The 19,710-nt window shown below is 50.0% G+C and overlaps 1 protein-coding gene across 1 annotated transcript in view; it reads right to left on the bottom strand.

Annotated features, from left to right (window-relative positions):
* Positions 1–730: 730 nt before the first annotated feature.
* RALGAPA2 (Ral GTPase activating protein catalytic subunit alpha 2) overlaps positions 731–19,710 on the bottom strand; it is a 341,780-nt gene continuing 322,800 nt past the window's right edge. The window contains exons 38-39 of the mRNA XM_025876863.2: positions 7,269–7,308; positions 731–4,174 (exon numbers count right to left, since the gene is read on the bottom strand). Coding sequence (XP_025732648.1) covers positions 7,304–7,308 — 5 coding nt within the window. The 3' untranslated portion in view covers positions 731–4,174; positions 7,269–7,303. The remainder of the gene's footprint in view (positions 4,175–7,268; positions 7,309–19,710) is intronic.

Raw genomic sequence — 19,710 nt, forward strand, 5'->3', positions numbered from 1 at the left:
ATCCTCGAGGGGGCAGAGGGGAACTTTAAAAATTAGGTGCTGAGGTTCTATCCAGACATGGTGGGTCAGATGGAAGCACCTCTGAAGCTTCCTGAATGATTCTGAGGCACCACAAGGCTGGGAACCACTGCTTCTAGGAAACAAAGCTCTTTAGAGCATCAAGCTATGTTCTGTGAGGAACCAAGTGGTAAAAGTACTTGCTACCAGTCCAAAGCTTTAAAAACCACAACAGTTCAGGTTCTTCCTGGCTCCCAGGAAGGCACCTGGACTCTTTTGTGAGTTCACCGAAATGTCTTATAAGTAATAGGGACTCAACAGCTATTTGTGAAATGGACCAATGGATGATTTTTAGACAGCTCGACTGTCCAACATGTTGAAAGTTCCCCGGCGTCCAGAGCATGGGACTAGCCCAGGACGCTGGTGGAGACCACCTGGCCAGGCCTTTGGAATGTGATGGTTGGAGCCCTGAGGCAGGGCCATCAACGGGGCCTCGACCACACCAGCAGGAGGCTTGCATTACATTTTATCTACCACTTACTCAAAAAGACAAACCCTCAAAGTCAGCCTCTTGACCATCAGAACCAGGGACTCTTGACTGACTTTACATAAATACATTTGTAAACTTCCCTGGACTGGTACTGGCTACCATTTTGGGATACATAATTAGGCTTTGGTTAAAAAAAAAAAAAAAAGAGGCTTTTGAGTAACTGATAAAAAAAAGCAAGCCATCTTTTGTGAGATGCCAGGATAAACTTTATTTTCCTAGAAACTATAAAGAAAACAAAAGAAACATACGGCACTTAAGTGCCGTGTTTCTACCTTATTAAATTCATCACAGCAAATCAGAATTAAAGAGAAAAAGAGGGTAAACTGGAGAGTCGAGCGGCGGTCATCAGCGGAGCTGTGTGCTTTTCCAGGTGTGGCACGCACGCGCCTGCAAAGGTGGACTCTACCCCGAGTAGGCATAAACCCAGATGTGGGGCATTAGGCAAATTAAATAAGAGAGAGCAAAACAAAAATCAAATGACATCCTATAACTTAATTTCCCATATTTATCAGTTTCTTTTTCTTATTTACATGAACTAAATGTTGTCGACCTGAAACCATAAGAAAACATTCTCTTCATGTGTGTATCATACACAGGTACTGAGTGCAGCTAAAACAGTGGTTGTTTCATGTTGAATTTCTTTCCAGTAGCTACAGACACGACACACAGTTACATGTGACGTCACAGTACATTGTAAAGGATCCCTCAAGCCTCCAGATGATACAGATGAACCAGGAAGGGAAGCGCAGGCGGCCACACGGGGAGGAAGGTCAGGAAGACGTGATTTGCATGGTCTGCGGATCTGCATGATCTCGTTTGTAAGGCTGAGGATCCCGTCGGTCAGTCCCTTTTGTGAAGGCCAGGCTTGACTCCCCTCCCTTCCTGTGGCTCTTAGCAAACTGCAGCCTTCATGGCATGAAGACACTGTGACAGTCACCCAAGCAAAATTTCCTCACTGCTGTCTACTTCAGATTTTACCATTTTTAAGAAGTCATCATTTTGTTGTTTTTTAAAGTACAAAAAACACCTTCTCAGTGAGACTATGAAACATCAGCTTTGCTTCGGACGGAAATCAGTGTGCAAAGATCAGTGTGCAGAGAAGTGGGGGGATGGGCCTGGCCCTGCCTGGGAGCTGGCGAATCTTACCCATTTTGGGCCAATTAGGGCCACTTTCGAGTACAGATGGCTGACCTACTAATGCGACGAGTCAGCACTGTGACTCAGGTGGGTCCCTGCCGGATGAGTGAACCTCCATAATTTTGCTGGGAAGGCATTTATTTCAAAAAGCACAATATTTGCTTTTCTAAGTGAAAAAAAAAAAAAAGAATTTGATCATTTCAATTTTCCACCCCAAATAACAAAAGTGATTCAGGTCCATGTGATCGTAAGCAAACCTGGTTGCTAGATTCCCTGCTCCCTATTCCACCCCGATGCTGCCGCTGACAACAGTGGGCTCAGGAGCAGCTCCAGTCCCCAAACCGCTGGCTGGAGTCTGGGGTCATAGGGAAGTTAAAATCAGTGAGGGATGACAGGAAAGGTCTAGGTATATGCTGCCTACAACTGAGTTTCCCACCTGTAGGTTAGGAGGACTGGTTCGTGGAGCACAAGTCCAGGGGAGTTCAATGTGACTTCCAAGTCCTGACACTTCAGCTCAATCCAAGAATTCTGCCACAGGGGATTTCTAGAGCCTGGAAATGAAATGTCTTCCCAGAAGCTACTGGCTGTCAGAGTCTGCCTGGACTCTGGAGCCCAGGGACAGGTGACGCTCTCCCCTGCAGGAATGAGGTCTGGGCACTTTGTAAATATCCAGTGGAGCCGCTCAACACGAGTCTGCAGTCTGAGCGATAGTGGACAAACCGTGCCTACCAGAAAGTCCAAATTATTAAAAAGGTGGGGGTGGGCGGCTGGAGCAGGGGTGGGGAAGATAAGAATTGTGGCATTTGCCGACACAACAGAAAATGCTGTGACTTCCAGTCACCCGTTAATGCCATTAAGCCCCCAGTGAGCAAACCAACTGGGCCCATTTACAGAACAGCCCAAAGTGACTAAGGCTTACTTCTATTTCTCTCAGGTTCGGGTAACCCCCAAGTTGCTCTGTCTGTGAGCCTGGGCCTCACGCCCTACCTGCAGTCCTCTCTAAAGCCGAAAAACAAATTCTCTCTAGACTGAGAAGGTCTATCCTTCCCATAGGAATTTCTTGATCCTTTGTCACTTGTCCCAGAAGCAAGCCTGGCTCCTGGGTCTGCTTGTTTCTCCTGCAAGGGTCAGGTACTAGCCAAACCAATGCAACAGCGGATGGAAAGAACTGACTGGTCAGTGAAGACGGCCACTCTGATGGACTGAAGGGGTTCAGGAGACTCGCCAGGAAGGGGACCAAAGCCGCCGCTGGGGTGGGGGTGGGGAACACCCAAGTGGGCACAGAGCAGAGAGGCAGAGAGTCACGGGAGGCGGGGAAGCACCCTTGCAGGGATCGATGTTTCTCGGGTCCTTAGCGGCTGTGTTCTATGTGCTGCCCACCCCACCCCTTCTGAGTCACGGGCTTACTCTGGAGACAGGCTGCAGGCCTAGGTGAGAGGCAGAGGGCCAGACAGGTCTTCCCAACTGATTTTTCTGTCGCTGACACCCTCAGACCCCCAGCAAGGATGCTGGCCAAGCACAGATGGAAGGTAGGGATTTTCATTTCTTCTTCTTCTTCTTTTTTTTTAAACAGGCTCAACATGCCTTCCTTAGAGCCAAATGGGTAGAAAGCCCCCATTTGTGCCGGGGCCCTCCCCCAGCAGCAGGCAGGAGAGCACAACTGCAGGGCAAAGCTTCTGGAGGCAGATGGACATCAAGGCGGGGCCTGTCTCAGTCTAGCGCCTGCGCTGGTGTGCGCCTTGCGTGTTGACATGGCGCTGTGCTGAGCTGGGCCCTGGAAGCCTCCTGACCTACAGGAGCTTTCACAGGGACAGGACCCTGTTTCTAGAGTCATCTGAGGGCCTCCAGGATGGTCAGGAAAACCTCTCCCCCGTTAGTGGGCATCAGGCACCAGGAGGAAAACACTCAGCAACTCAGATAAAATTTCTCCTGGGCAAAAGACCCTAGGGAAAGCCAATTTTCATGATGATGAAATTTTGGAGTAAACCATAAAATCTAACATAAGAACTAGGGAAATCAATGTAGAGAAAATTCCTCAGTTTAGCAGCTGTTTTGCCGGCCCTTCCGTGAATCTTGCTTGGGTTTATACACAACTCAGAGTACAGAAACCAGTTGCCCTCCACCCCTTCCCGAAAGCCCAGAATCTTCTCCTGCCATCCCTGCGGAGAGCAGCCCCGTCAATGCCCATGAGAGCGCGTCTGTCTCTGGGTGGTGGTGACCCTCCCCTCTTCTTCTTTGGAAGCTCACGTTTCGTGAGGTTCTAGGGCAAGACGACACGGCCCAGTGAGAAAGTCCAACTGGCGACATTTTGGTGGGGTTCACCTTGAACTTCGGAAGTCTGTTAATGGGGAGATGTGCTGAGGGCCAGCAGAGCAGTCATCACTGAAGTCTCTGTGTTTGAGGGTTCGGGGTGGGGGAGGGGGAGTCTCATTCATCTCCTCCTTGTCAGCAGGTGCCATGAGGTAGGCACTCAGGTTGGCGGCCAGGGCCCTGCAAAGGAAGCAGAGAAAGGCCAAGTCAGGGCACCAGGGGAGGCCCCCGTGGGCACAGATCCAAGAAGGACTTGCGGCCCTCAGGAGACATGGCACCACCACATCCCCAGAAAGGCTTTGACGACCTCCCTTTGTCACCGGGGCAGAGATATTTGCCGAATGAATCAACACGTGAATGTCTTTCCTCCGGGTCTTTGCTCTGGACTGTCCTGCAGCAGAAACAAGCTATGAATCTTTTTGAAATTCAGCTGGCCTCACCGTCCATTCCACAAGTAAAGAATGAAGAGAAAAGGCCTCTGATTGCAGCAAAGGGAAGAAAAGCCAGGAAAACTTGATGGACAGCTTTGGGGATCCCTGTCAGTGTTATTATTTACACTTATTTACATATAATATTTCACCGAATGAGTTACAACTGGATTATTCCCCAAAGGTCTGAGAGAGAGGTCAGGACTAAATTGCTTGCCCGAATGAGTCCAGATGAGCATAGCACCATTCAGTGCTGGAGGGAAAAGGAGTAAAATCAAAGCGTGCGTGTCTGCCCCTCTCCCCCTCCCCAGGGCCCTTGCGAGGGTGCTCAGAGGAATCCAGGAATGCCTGCTGCAATACCCAGCCCCTATTGCTGCTAGAGTCTGGTCTCCCCCGGGGGCCCTGCTGCGAGGGAGAGGCTTGTTTCATCACCCCTCTTCCCCCATAAGCTATTTTTAAGCCGGCTGTGTTATACCCCAAGCTTCCGGACCAGATCCGATCAAACCTCAGAAGCAGGCTTTCTATCCTCCTCCCAGAATGCTTCACTTCCAGGGGTTTGGCCTTTGAAATTTTTATTATTATTGGCATTTGAAATTAATTTATGTAAGTTGTCTTATTCACTGACAACATCTTTTCTCATTTTCTGATCTTACCTTATTGTTTCTAGGAAGAGCCTCTGAAATCAATACTCACAAACATGCTTGGACCTGAGGAGACAGCCTTCCCCAGTGCGTTCCCAATTCCAGCACCTTAAGGCGCCCACCGCGGGGGCTCTACCGTCTCCTGCCTGCTGGTGCCCGTAGGCCGGGCAGAGAGAGGAAATGTCCCGGGGCTCTCTCCTGCGGTTCTCATCTTTAAAAACAGGCTGCTTTTGACAAAGGCAGCACAATCATACTGACCTCTGTGACAGAGACGGCATTGGCAAAAGGTCTCTCTCTGTCCCCTCGGAGCTGGACATGGGGGTGAATAAACCTGATTCAATCCTAGATAAGGTTCCATTTTGAAATACCTTCGCTTCAAACTAAGATTTCATATTCCTCACTAGGAACCACTCTACCCAGTATTGTAATCAGCCTGATTGGGAGAGAGGGAAGGAAAAAATAAAAAATAAAAAGCACGTGAATAAAAGAGAAAAAATGATGTTCAAAGATATGATATTAAGTGCAAGAGTAATTCTGGACTAGAAGGAAATATTAAATGCCCCCAGCCGGGGAGGGCAAGGAGGGGGAGGAGGGGTGCACGCTGCATTCCAGCAGCTGGACAGGATGGCAGGCGGACGGAGGGACGGCAGGCGGCCAGGTGGCCGACCTTGAGGAGCTGCAGGAAGCTCTGCAGCAAAGCAGCCCCTGTGCATCAAAAGACGTGGCCCCAACTGCTCGGGGCAAAGGGAAGACTGCCCCTCCCCAGCCAGAGCCTGCACGGCCGTGCCCCCTGCATTCCTCCAGTCCCCCACTTCCCGCTGGCACAGCCCCAGCCTGTGGGGCTCCTGCCATGCCCGCTGCACCCCGTGATTGATGGGGAGGCAGCAGCTGGGGAATGAGCCGGTGGGCCACAAAGGAGAGAAATCCACTCGCAAGCTGCCCCGCAGCCGCTCCACTCATTCAGCCTTTTCCTCCTGCTGGAAGCTGGGGGTCTATTCAAAGGGCACTCGAGCCCCACTTGGCTGCTCTGTAGCGGGAGCGGGAAGGGACGCCTGGATACAGGGTCCTGGCCAATGAAGACTTCTGCAGGAGGCCCCCGCTCTGGAGAGGACTGTACAGCCCCGCTCCACTCCATCCACCACGAGCACCCGGGCTGGTGGGGCTTGTTGCCTCCGGGGGCTCAAGGGAGTGGGCCCAGTGTGGAACAGTTCTGGGACTGGGCCAGAGCCGTGGCCGAGGGGAGAAGAGAGGGTAGCTGGGCCGCCGGGTCAGCTTGCTGTGGCAGTGGCTGCTCGTCTGCCCTGCAGGTGGAGGAGGTGACGTGGTGGATGAACCCGAAAGTCTAGATGCTAACATTCCACCCTATGCACAGTTCCTGAGACCGTGACGGGCATCTGTACCACGCCTTCCTCTGTGGTGACACGGTTAATAAATGACAGCTCGCTGGTGTCCTCCCACATTATGACTGTGAACATCATCACCATCTGGTCTTCCTTCCACCTGTGAGCCCATGAGTCGGTGCAGCCGGGGCCACCCCCAGCCCACACGGCCACAAGGTGGCTCGGGGACGGGTCTGGACCTCAGAGCCACGGCGGAAAGGGGAGGCCCATGGAGGTCACACCTGCTGCAGCCCGCCTGCCCTCTGGGTCCTAAACTGCAGCTCATCCCCGGGTTCTTCACCCTCTGTGCTCCCCCAGCTTTTGTCTGCTCTTCCTCCCCCAGCTGTTCCATTCAGCAGCCCCCCAGACAACCTGCTCTCGCTGCACGGAGGCCTTGGAGGCGCCCATTAAGGCGAGCGGTCAAAGGCCGGCCCAGCACGTGCCACATCTTATCAGCCCATCTCAAGATCCTGCTCCTCCTGGCTTGGGCAACAAAAAAGGGGGCGGCCCCGGGTCCACTGGCTCCCCATGGCCCTGCACACAAAAGGGCGGGCGACAAAGACATTTTCCGGGATGGCAGGTGTTGGTGTCGGATTCCGCCCGGAGTGCACGGGCAGAAGAAAGGCGAGGCTGGGTTTCCCCGGGCAGCACAGACATGCAGGGGCAGGAGTGTGGGCAGGGCCCCTCGGGAGGGAAGGTTGGAGTCTGCAGGCACTTGAGGGGACATTTCAGCACAGTGTTAGCCCTGGATGGAGGTGGGTTAGTGAATTCACGCACCCCTCCCCAAGAGCAGGGTGGCTGGGCAAACCCCAAGCATCAGTCTTACCTTGCTCAAACATCGCAATGAGACCTTTACATATTTTAATCTGAAAGGAAAGAACATGAAATTAAATGAATACAAGCCCAGCACACCCACAGCCCAACCTGATAATGAACACAGTGCTAATAATACATTTATTCCTCCACTGCCTGGGTGTTGTCACAGCTTTAGAGATCATTACGAACTGAAAATTCACTTAAAATTCTACTTGGCAGGACAGAATTCTAGCTGCCATCACATTTACAGACGTGAAATGAGAGAGACAATAGTGTTTCTAGGATGTGTTGTGTAGAAGCTGCTGGGAGCTCTACAGGCACAGGGCGGCACCGACCACCAGACCCCTCTCCTGTTGCCCCATATTTGCTGACTGATTTGGTCTAAAATACATCAAAGATTAAGAATGTTCAAGATGAGCATTCAGAATTCAATGGGTGACCTGAAAAAATACTTGCCAGGCTCTAAGTGTGCAAGTTTGCGCGCCTCTTCATTTCATTTCACAGGTTTCTGAGGTGTACACACTGTGTTAATTTAGTACTAGTGTCACCTGTGGTGTGACAGTCCCCAGGGAGGAGGCACGCAGCCTGTGGTGTAGAGGGCGGCCAGGAGGGGGACCCTGCAGTGGTGAAATCAGACGGCAAGCTCACCCTCCCTCCTAGAGCAGGAGGATCTCAGCAGACACGCTGACCCCGAGAGGGGATCTGAGTTTTACGGACTTGGTGACAGGTTTTCTTGATTCCCCCCACCCCTCCCACAGACAGTCTATTTCCTAGGTGCGTTTCCCTTAGCAAGTCCTCAGCCTCATTCTGCACCAGGCGTCGTAGCTCCTCACCCCAACCCCGACAGCGCTCCTGAATTCAGTGTCACTAGACCACCACCAAATCTGGACAAAGGACATTCATCAGTGACACGGACTGTTGTCTGCACGGCCACAGTTGTAAACTTGGATTGTCTGCTGACCCTGCCTGCCAAGGTTGGCACAGTGAGCAGGGCCAGTTTCTGAGATGGTGGTTCAGAAGGCTGTCAGAAGGACCGCTGACATAGTCTCAAGTGGGGCTCTCCAGAAGAAATGTGCACTTCCATGATCTAGTGAAAATTCATTCCCCCGCAGAATTACTTGGGGTTAGGAATTTCAGGATAAATAACTGATCGTGGATGATCAATCTTACTTGATTTCCAACCACTGTCACCTGCTCCTTCTCTATACGTGGATAGTGCTCCAGACCACAGGAAGTTCTTGCGACTGTGTTGATTGCTGGTAACAGACTAGGATGTTTTCCATGGATCCTGGATAATGCAATGATCTAGATTTCCTGTTTTCTCCCAATGCACTGTGCTATAGCACCCCATTTCTTCTCATGGAAAATGGCAGACGTACAGCATCTCTCCGCGGGTCTGTCTTCCTTGAGTTGGGGAGGCCCAGTTTTTCAGGGCACCATGCTGCCTACCCTCTCCAGTGTGAGCAAAGGGTCTCTTCATGAAGGGGCTCCTTGGCCTCCCTCCCCTGCAGCCCCTTCAGCGCTGGTTATGCTGGGCGTACCAAGAAAGCAGATGGCGCAGCTAACAATGGAGGACTTGTTTGTAATTGCTGATGAGGACTGGTTTGCTCCTCTCCCCAGTGCATCCCCAGATGCAGCCTGGTGTGGTGTGCTGGACCAAACAGAATGCCTCAGTAACTGCCAGTCCATGGGTGAGTTAAGGAGATGCAAAGACAGAGACAGTTGGGGGCTGCCTTAATTATTCCATGGGGCTCAAATGTCACTTGCCCTTGACACACAGGCAGTGCTTACCAAAGGGCGGAGGCCCACACTTGGAACAGAGGAGTAGGCTGTCAGCTTCCTGATACATCCCTGGGGGTGAGCGTGAGGTACCAACTAGCCTGGGCAGTGTTGGAAGGCACCAGAAGAGAGCACACGGGGCTTGGAGATGAGGGAGAGGAAGAGAACAGGAGGCGCATGATGCTTAGGGGGGTGGGGGAGAGACACAGAGCATAATTATTTCATCTTTTCATCAACTGGGCACCTGAGGTGCGCCAGGTTCTGTTCCAGGCTCTTGGTTATAGCCGTGAATAAAGCAGATGAAGCTCTTGCCCGTGGGCCCTTTGGTGGAGGAGTAGCGGCATGCATTCTACAGAGTGATATCACCCCGTGGGGGCAAAAATATCTTATTTTTTTACACATCGAAAGCCCCGATGTAGGTATGGTAAATAAAGAGACACACAGGATTTCTGAAGTGTTTCGGGGGGAGGAGACAAATGAGGAAACTGGTCGGAGGTCTTGGGGACCTCCACGGTGGGGTGATTGTGAAAAAGAGCTCGAGCCACACTGGGTGGGAAAGTTAGTGTGTGCATTACATTCAAAGTTTTTCTTACATGTGAGTGGTGCTGGGACTTGGGGATAGGCTCCGCTCGCGTCTAAGAGCAGCTGAGTGGGGCCCCTCTGGAGAGAGCCCTCCCCGTGTTGGGTGACACCAAGGGGCTAAACTGCAGCCACTCAGGGGCTCTGAGTGGAAAATCCAGAAGCCACTCTTAGAGAAAGATGTCCTACTTCGTGGGCCTTGTGCAGCTTCTGGGCTACTCCGGATATCAACGAGGATTTGCTAAAACACAGGAAACAATAGTCTTGATCGGAGATGTGCTGTGTTCCACACAGCTCTGCCTCGGGGAGGCTTTTCAAGAACCGGTCGGTCTTTCTGTGGCATGTGTTCTGTGGCATGTGTTCTCTGGCAGGCCTCACTGGGGGAGTGGAAGAGCAAGGATTTGAACGGAGCTTCTTATCTCCGAAGAAAGGCTGCCATCCCGGTGGCGGGGATGACACTGGGCAGGGTCAGACAGGAAAAGTGGTTACTTCTCCCTGGGTCCTTGTTGCTTAACAGTCAGTGTGGAAAATGATTAACTTGTCCAAGATAATTAGGGAAGGGAATGATTTTGTGAGCTGGCATGGCTGAGGGAAAGAAACAGTGGATGGTGGTTCCAGCTTTAGGCGCACGCTAAGCATCCTCCCAGCAGGAAGGCGGACAGAGCGGGAGATCAGAGAGCTGTCTGGGCTATTCAGACCCCTTGGAATGGCTCTGAGGAAGGGAACAGGTGCAGCCGTGGACGGGGTAAGCCTACATGCTCAACTCAACACTGGCAACTCAAGACCAGTGGGAATTAGCCAGCTTAATTAACATTTCCAAATGGCCTAAGGATGGCTTCCAGTATTTCCAACCCAGCAGCAGTGGCTGTGTCCTGGCCCTGGCCCTGGCTCTGGACTTCCTCTTTTTGGTCATTGGTCTTGCCCATCAACTTTGGTTCTGAATCAGAAAGCTGGGACAGCTGGACCAACAGGCGGGCAGGCAGGCAGAGAGTGCTTCGGTCTTGTGCGCCCGCACGTGCATACCCATCTGTACGGGGGCTAAGCAGGCAGGGGGAATGCTCATGAAGTCTTCTGGCATTCTTCTCTTTCCCTTCTACAACTATAATGTACTTGTATGGCTCTATGGCGAAACTGAACTAAACTATACCTTTAAGATTCATATCTTGGTTTCAACTTTTCTTGTCAGGCCCTCATGGAGACAGGTTTCTAGACTGTCTTGCTATCTCACAGAGCATGAATACAAAGATCTTAGTTTACATCTTAGCCGTGACAGGGCTGTTCGCTGTACCAGATTGAATTCACAGCTCAAAAAATGGCAAAACAGTACAGACATGTTTATAGCAGCAATATTCCTAATAGCCAAAAAGTAGGAATACCCTAAATGTCCATCAACTGATGAAGGGACAACCAGAGTGTGGCCTACACTTACACTGGAATATTTATTTGGCAATATATAAGCTACCACACAGATGAACCCGAGGACATGCTGAGTGAAAGAAGCCAGTCACCAAAGACCACATACTGTGTGATGCCATTTATACAAAATGTCCAGAATAGGCAGATCTGGAGAGACAGAAAGTAGACTAGTGGTTGCCTGGGGCTGGGGGGGGGGGCAGTTAGGGGGGAGCGGGGATTGACTGCTAGCAGGTTTGTGTTTTTTGTTTGTTTTAGGATGAATTAAAAAGTTCTAAAATTAGACTGTGATGATGGTTGCACCATCTTGTGACTATACTAAAGACGTCAAATTATATACTTTAAACGGATGAACTATATGGTAGGTGAATTATATCTCAATAATGCATTTTGGAGAAAATGTCAAAAAAGAACAGAAGGTGATCTGGGCAGCACCACTGTTACTTCGATTCCAAAAGGGACACAACAGAAGTGGCTACAAGTTTTGGAAAAATCAGATCCCTCCGTGGGCGCCCAGGGAGGCAGGGGGACAGGGGCTCCTAGCGGAGGCCAGCAACAGCTCTCCTTCTGTGTCACCCCACACACTCTCAACCGGCCTCAGAGCAAAGAAAATGGGGCTGCCCCTTGGACCACACACTACTCTTCCCTTCAACATTCTCTCAGGTTTATCCTAACTTGAGTTCATCCGTGCTATAAACACCCGGGAGTGGCCTGGGGTGGCGAGGTGGGATTACAGTGTAATTCTCTGCAGGACACACTAGGATTCTGTGCGCCGCTTGGGACGACTTTTTATGTTCTCTAATAATCAACTGCGCAGGAAAACGTAGCAGTGACGTCTGTGGTGACTTGAGGGAAGACAGCGAGTTCCAGGTATCTGTCTGAGGTGTCTGAGAAAACATCAGAGAAGCAATGGGACTGTCTGGTTGTTTCACAGATGAAAGCTGCCCTGTTGCCTTCAGACACGAAAGAAGCAGTTTCCTTCCACAGTTAAGATGTTTTCTATATGTGAATTCTTTCTGTGGTGCTTCATTTGCCTTCTAAGGTAGACAAGACTTTGGTTAACTTTCAGTTACATTTCTCAGTTATCTGTGCCAAAGTGGGTGTGCATTTGCCACTGGACATACTGTAGAGGTCAGAAGTCCTATAAAATAGTCCTTTTTGCCTTTAGGGAGGAGCACTTTGCCTTTGCCTCAAAAGAAGGGCTCCCCCCACCACAAGCAGGCACCAAGAAGCAGGGGGTCTCTCCAGGCGGGCGACGAGTCTCATCTGGCTAAGCACCTGAGCCCTGGTCTCAACATGACCAGCCGCCTGATAATGAAAAAACCAACCCTCCTCAGTTCCCAAACTGCCAAAGAGATGAATCTTGCTCTGTGGAGGGCAGACTGTGGGGAAAATGTGCAGTAATGTGATTTCTACACATAGGTAAAGAGCCTTTACTACTCGTCGATTGTTCTAGAGACTATTTTTCTCAGAGCAAAACAATGCCAAGGGACCTTAACTCTAGTATCCTAGCTCTTGTGGATCATTGCGAGTCCTTTTATGTGTCTTCAAACAATGTTCTGTGAACCCGGGATGGTGATCAACCATGATTCTTCATGCCAGCCCATGGGAACGGTTCCTGACCACTGGATTCTGGTGTGAGCCCGGGGGTTGGGGGAGGGGGAGTCTTAAGCAGGTGAGGGATGTACAACTGCAGGCCAAAGTTCTGCCCCATCTCTTTTTCACCTTCTTCCTCTGACCACACAAACCTTCCCCAACAAGAGGTGGGTGTCACCATGCTCCCCTCACCTGTACAGTCCCAGTTAGGGGCTGCATTCTGTGGCACTGGGGACCCTCTAGCAGCCCCATGGAGAATGTTCAGGGGGAACATCTCTTGGATCACAGCATGCATTCATTAGTCAACATGTATTCTGTGCCTGCTCTGTAGTAGGGGATGGGAATACATGGGGAACAAAATCTTATCTAACTGGTCTTCCTCCCGTCCCTCCCCTGGAATATCCTCCCCACAGGAGTCAGAGTGATCTTTTTAATCAAGAATCATATCATGTGACCCCAGTGCTTAACACCCTCCAGGAGCTGTCCAGCTCATGATCTTTCCCTAGGCCTGTGAGGCTGTTCTGACCTTCCTCCTCCTCCTCCTCGCCCCCTTGCTTGCTCTACCCTAATCGCGCTGGGCACCTCACTGTTCCTCAGATGTGTCAGAAAAGCACCAGCCTCAGGGCCTTTGCATTTGCTCTTCCCTCTGCCTGGAGTGCTTTCCCCCAAGATTTAAATGGTTCACTCCCTCACTTCCTTCAAGTCTCTCTTCAAATGTCACCTTCTCAGTGAGGACTTCCCTAACCCCCATTTTATTTACTTTTTTCCCAAAGATTTTATTAGAGAGAGAGTGTGTGTGTGAGCGCATGAGTGGGGGTAGGGGCAGAGGGAGAGGGAGAAGCAGACTCCTCACTGGGCAGGGAGCCCGATGCAGGGCTAGGTCCCAGGACCCTAAGATCATGACCTGAGCTGAAGGCAGACGCTAAACCCACTGACCCACCCAGCCGCTCTCCAGGCGCTCTCCGTCCCCCATTTTAAAGGGCACCCCACAGCTCCTGACAGGAGACCAGCGTCTTTCTCACCCATCTGAAAGACAAGCCTCAGGGAGGGTAGAACTGCTGTTTTGCCCATTTCTATACCTTCCCTATTAGTGTGTGGTAAATATTTATGGAATGAATGCCTGAAGGCCCCAGCCTTTGTGGGGCTTATGTGATGATGTTCCAACGAGTGAAGCCACAGTTCCCATCTACTTAGGCTGTACCAAAGGTACGTGTGTGTCCCCAGGACTTGAGTTGGACTGAGTTTTAATATCTAAATATGGCCTGGGGCAAGTCACCAGCTTTAGGTAATTGGAATAAAGAGTAGAGTCAGCATGGTGGCCAGAGGAGTCCCATTTCTGGCTTCTTCCTTTCTTCTCTGTGGTCATCCCTTCTCTTTGGGACTGTCGCCCTGATGTCGCCAACATCCGCTGGTCAGGAGAGCCTGGACTCAGAATGCTGCATGCCCAGATGTTACAGAGGGCTCTGCTGTTAACCAGAGTCGGGCTGTTTCTCTAGCTGCCTCTCTGAGCCCTGGGGACAGAGCTAGCGAGCAGGGTTTCCCTAACTACCACGAACGGGCTCTGGGACGTGAACCAGCTGCAGGGTCTGCCCGGACGTATCTCAGCAGCCGTGGCAGGAGAACCTGCACTCCGTGGTTTTGCCTGAGAACAGGGAGGGGGAACAGGACCCTGCAATGCAAGTCCTGGAAGGCCTGTAGCAGATGCCTCACCCTCAGGCAATCTCAAGGTCAGACGACCTTGCAGGAGAGAAGAGACAGGCTGGGTGACTGTGTAGGCCGAGGACGCTGCCACAGGTAACGGCTGAGCACTGGGGGGTCGGGGGTAGGGGGAGGAACGCCAGAGGGGTCTGGTGTGGGGACACAGGCAGGGGGATGTGTCCTCTATGCATCTGGGATTTTATTGTCTCATATTCCTAAAGTGGCCAAAAAACAGGGTTTTGCCTTTTCTTTCTTTCTTTACACTCTTTAGAGATGCTGTGAGGTTTCTTCTGTGCTGAGAAATGAATTTTGGCCATGTCAATGCTGTAAATCTGTTATTTTATTTTTAAACAAAGTTGACTGGCATGTTTCCTATTTTTTAGGGATTTTTTTCTCCCTGGCCTTTTGAGGGCCTTTGAAGGTTAATTGGAGAAAAGTAACCAGCTTTTCTCTTTATTATTCTATGCAGAGGTTTACTTCCTGGTCATCATTATATAGCCTTCTGGAAAAGGATAGTATAAAATATTCTTTCTTTTTTCCATCAGCAGACTTAAATGCTTAATAAGAGAGCTTCCATTTGGCCTCTGCTTTGGTTTAGTTGTTGCTAAATAGAAATTCAAGCAAAACCATGGAGTTTTCCAGGAGCCTACCCTACCGGCTTGTGTTTGCACCTGTTCCACCTGTTAGAACCAGGAGAACACGATGGTCACAGTCAGAGTTCACAAGGAACGTGAACACGGGGTGTTGGAAAGCTCCAGGTTCTTCTGAATCAAATCCTCAAGGTTATTTGAAATAAGCATTAATTAAGAGTCATTTCCAAAAATTGTCTCTGAGAAAAATTCTCGGTACCTGCCAGCCATCTCTTGGCAACTGCGAAAGTGTCACGGGAACCGTAATTAGCAGTTAGGCAGGGAGGAAGATGCCACTTGCATTTAAAACCATTAGGACTGAGAAATCAGAACGAAACTGAAGACGGCATTTCACAGAAAAAGCAGCATCTTCAAGTTCTTCCGAAGGAACAATTTAAATGTGATGTCAATACTTTAGAATGAATAATCTTGGGTCCCTTCCTTTTCTGGGAATCTGTGAACACCCCCAACCTCTGTACCAGCCCCAGGGGCAGGAGGGTCCCCACATGGCCTCTGAAAGGAGTCATTTCTTCCTCTGTGCTCTTCCCACGTTGACTGTCCCTTATATTCTTCTTCTTGTCCACGGCCTTCCAGTTCTCAGACATCTCAATTCTTAGCCAATGTGCGAAAGTTGAAAATTGACTGGCGGGAGACTTAGCAGTGTATCTAATACATATTAGGTAAGTTTCCCGTCTCTTCCAGGCTCACAAGGCAGATGGCACAGCCTCATATCAGGGAAATCCCAACCCAACTGACCCAAACCATTGGCTCACTGTATCTTTCTTTCTTTCTTTCTTTGAACTGTATCTTTTTAATATGTGGTGATGGTTTGGAGGTAACTCATCTGGGCTTACTCATAAGTAGCCATGTTTTAGTGATTCATGAATATCTGCTCTTCCCTAACAAGACTGCAAGCTCCAGAAGGGTAGGGGAGACATTGAAAGTGAAGCTTTCAGAGCCTTCGTGTTCCCTTAAGGTGCCCAGCACAGTGCCGAGGTCGGGGGAGGGCAGGGCCAACTCAGAGATGGCCCCATGGGACAGGGAGTACCATCTTTTCCTATTGGAACAAATGTCTGTCTCCTCTCTTTCTTCCCCCTCCCTGAGTGGACACTGAGGGGAATAAAAGCATTTTAAGAGGGAAAAAGGGATGAAGAAGCATGAAGCAAAATCTGGTGCTAAACAGGGCAATGAAGAATTCTCTTTAAAACCCACAATTCTGTTTGTGGAAGTATCCCGCATCACATTTCAGTTATTCAAACTGCATTATGTGGTCTGTGGAGTACCCAGGCCCTGGCTTCCCCTGCCTTTCTCACACCAGACTTTGGTCATATTCCTTATCTCCGGTCCACTTTCACTAGGAAACTGGGAAGGAAGGGGGCCTCTGAACACAATCACAGGAGTTCGTGCTGCCTCTGCCTCAGGCCCAATACACATCTGTGGCCTGGCTACAAGCAACAGCCTGGATCTTTCTATTCACATTTCTATTGTATTCCTATTGCATATGTTTTAAGAAAGAAGTTACATGTGTTATTCTCTAAAGAATTTACTGCCCATTATAGATAGAACACACACGTGTGTGCACGTGTACACACACACACACGATTTACATAGGCTAAGAAAAACCAAGATAGAAGTAATGACAAGTTAAATGGCACTAAAATGAGGACTTAAGCATTACAGAGATGACTTGACAGTGGTTCTCAGTCCTGCCTGCATAATAGAATGCCCTCAGGAGTTTTTTAAAAGAAAGTCCTCATGCCCAGGTCACACCCCAGACCAATATATGCACCTCTCTGGTGGAGGGACATGCAGGGATTTGCAGGTGGTCCAGTGTGCAGCTGGAGCCAGCACCACTGGGCTTGGGTGATGGGATTATGGGTGGTTTAAAGAAATCCTATGGATGCCTTATCCCCTTTTCAAGAAGAATACATTTTTAGTTTTAAAAAATATGTCATTAGGGGGGCCTGGGTGGCTCAGTCGGTTGATCGTCCGACTCAGTCAGTTAAGCATCCAACTCTTGATTTTGGCTCAGGTCATGATCTCAAGGTTGTGAGACCGAGCCCCATGTTGGGCTCCACGCCCAGCAGGGAGTCTGCTTGAGATTCTCTTTCCCTCTCCCTCTGCCCCCTCCTCTAAAATAAATAGTTAAATCTTAAAAAAATATGTCATATGCAAAGGGGGTCAGAATTGAGCTGGTTATGTGGATAGGAAGATTTGGATTGCCTCTTCGAGGGACTAACTGGGATGGAAGAACTGAGTGTTCTCAGTTTGCAGGCCACGTGGCAACACTCATTTGGCTACAGCCAAGTGTTCTGAGGGTGTCGAGTGGAGGTGGCCCTGAGGTCTTGAATAGACAGTGAAATAAGAGAATGTGTATTTAAGGGAAACTGCTAGATGATCTAAATGGAGTTCTGAGCTTTCATCCAGGTCTTTAACTAACATCAATAAAAAGTCAGCAGCCACGGCTCTGATGAAGGGGGTTGTCCCCACAGGGTGAGTGCTGCAATGGCATTTCCACAGCAGGGGTCCCTGGCCTGCTCTCCCCTTCTAGGAGACAGGCCAATGGGCAGACAGCAGTGTATTCCAGGATGAGAAAGGAAGAATCGGGAGGCACATGTTCTAAGAGGAAGGTCGAAGGAAGATGGGCTGGAAGAGGCAGAGGGTTGCATGGGATGGAGTGAGGAGAAACACGGGCATGACAGCCCCACAAACACCAGCTGAGGGGGCCCTATGTGCCAGGCACTGTGCTCATCTCTTTACACATATTAACTTGCTGAATCTTTATGAACACCCTTTAAGGAAAGTTCTTATTAGACCCATTTTACAGAATCAGACTGAGCCACAGAGTGACAGGTAACTTGGCTGAGGCCACATGCTGGAACACAGAAGACTCCAGCTAACTGGCTGCAGAACCCAGCCTTCTCAGGGGAATCCCACCTCCTTGCATGGAGCCTCCAAGGCAGCTGGGGAGGCTTGTGCCAGGTAGAAGTTTCTGGCCGGCGTTGAGCAAGGAGGACAGGAAGACAGTAGAATCTGAGAGACTGAGGTGGCTGTATGTGAGGATGAAAAGCAAAAGAAGGCAAGCCTGGGCTGCATTAATGAGGAAGGAAAATTTGCAAACCCTGGCAATGGCGTATAAAGGATTAAAGATTTGCTGATGGCTACTGGCATCTGCCTTTATTCCAGGGTTTGGAAGCAGTGTGTGGGTGCATGGGCTCTGGGCCCAGGTCCTGGCTGTGTTCCTAGCACCCCCAGAATATCAGAAGCCCCTCTAGGTCTTGGGATGGTCTGCCTGAACCTTTGGGGCCTGACGTAGCCAGGGCATGTGGAAGCCTCTGATGCATGCGTTCATTACATGAAGTCAGAGTATATTCTGGGCTTCCCTTCCCTCATCCGTTCCATGTGGTTGGTTAGCAATGGGAATGAGAGGACTTCTGGAAGGGTTTTGCAGCCACAACTACGACGCCGCCCCACAGACTGGCACAATGACATGGGTATGCTGGCCAGTGAAGTTATAAACAGTTACCCGAGTAACCAATAACCACGGCATCGTATACTAATAGTTCCGGTAATCTGAGTTTCTGCTGTTTACATTTCCAGGACTATCACTTTCCCAGACTTCATTCTTATCTTATGAAGACTTTTTGAAGAACAACAATGAGGAAGGCAAAGCTTTCCTGAACAGGCTATGTAGGAAAAACACTGATATAGTATTGCTTCTCTCCTCTCAGAGAGGCGACATGGGTGTCGGACATTGAAAAACTCTTATAAGTGGCTGGCTAGGAACTCTGTGACCAATGTAACTGACAGCCAATGTCTGGTGGCAGCTTACCAAGTAGGGGATGGTGGTAACCATCTGAGTCTTGGAGGATGTCACTCACACCTGATTCCACTTTGGGAAGAAAAGAGTGTGTGGCACAAGGGGTGAGGGCCCCACTGCCAACTTGCCCCTGGTCTTCAGTTGTCCCTTCATGGCCTGGTCTTCAGCCTACTCAAAATCCATGTCAAGGGGTGAGGCTTGATATCTCCTGAAGCTTCCTCGAACATTCTATGATGTTCTTTGCTGGTTTCAGCAAATTTATGAGGAGGGTGAATATATAAGTGCTATCAATCAAAACCTTATGAAGAACACTTTAACATGGAGGGAGGAATGGAGGAAGGAGAGCAGAGAGAGATGGAATGAATCTGTAACATGACCACCCTCAATGAATGGGGAAAATCTGTCATCTTTGGGGGGTTATAGTTAGAGGCCACCTCGTGCAGTGTCTGGGGATCAACCTGATTGCTATCTGCCAGCAAACTGGCCACGCTGGGATCAGCGTGCAGAAGGGCAAGCCTACAACATCCCGGCACACGTGAGCACTGTGCATGGTTCAGGGCTCCAGCAAATTAAAGTGGGGTGTAGCTTTACTCCTCTTGTCAAAGGCTGGTGGGTTATAAAAGGGCTTTGTGTAGCATCGAGTTGCCAGATTCACTTTGCGATCAGTACACCTGCAGTCTTATGAGGGTCACCAGAATGACCCAGTGATACCAGGCAGTCTTCTGATGGTTTCAATGAACTTAATTTGATTTTGTTGTAGGGGAAAATTACAGGAGTCTTTTTTATCAGGTAGGTAAGCATGATAATCCTTTCCAAGAGGACACCCGTGCACATCGTGAGCGTGATCGATGAAAGCTTACGGTTTTGTGCAAGAGTCTCGGTGGCAGAAGCATCCTAAGACCGACTCAGACTAATCTGGGTTAAGCTCCAAATATGAC

Source organism: Callorhinus ursinus, unplaced genomic scaffold (genome assembly GCF_003265705.2).
Source record: "Callorhinus ursinus isolate GAN/ISIS: 27379988/994484 unplaced genomic scaffold, GSC_fseal_2.0 scaffold29, whole genome shotgun sequence".
NCBI lineage: Eukaryota > Metazoa > Chordata > Mammalia > Carnivora > Otariidae > Callorhinus > Callorhinus ursinus.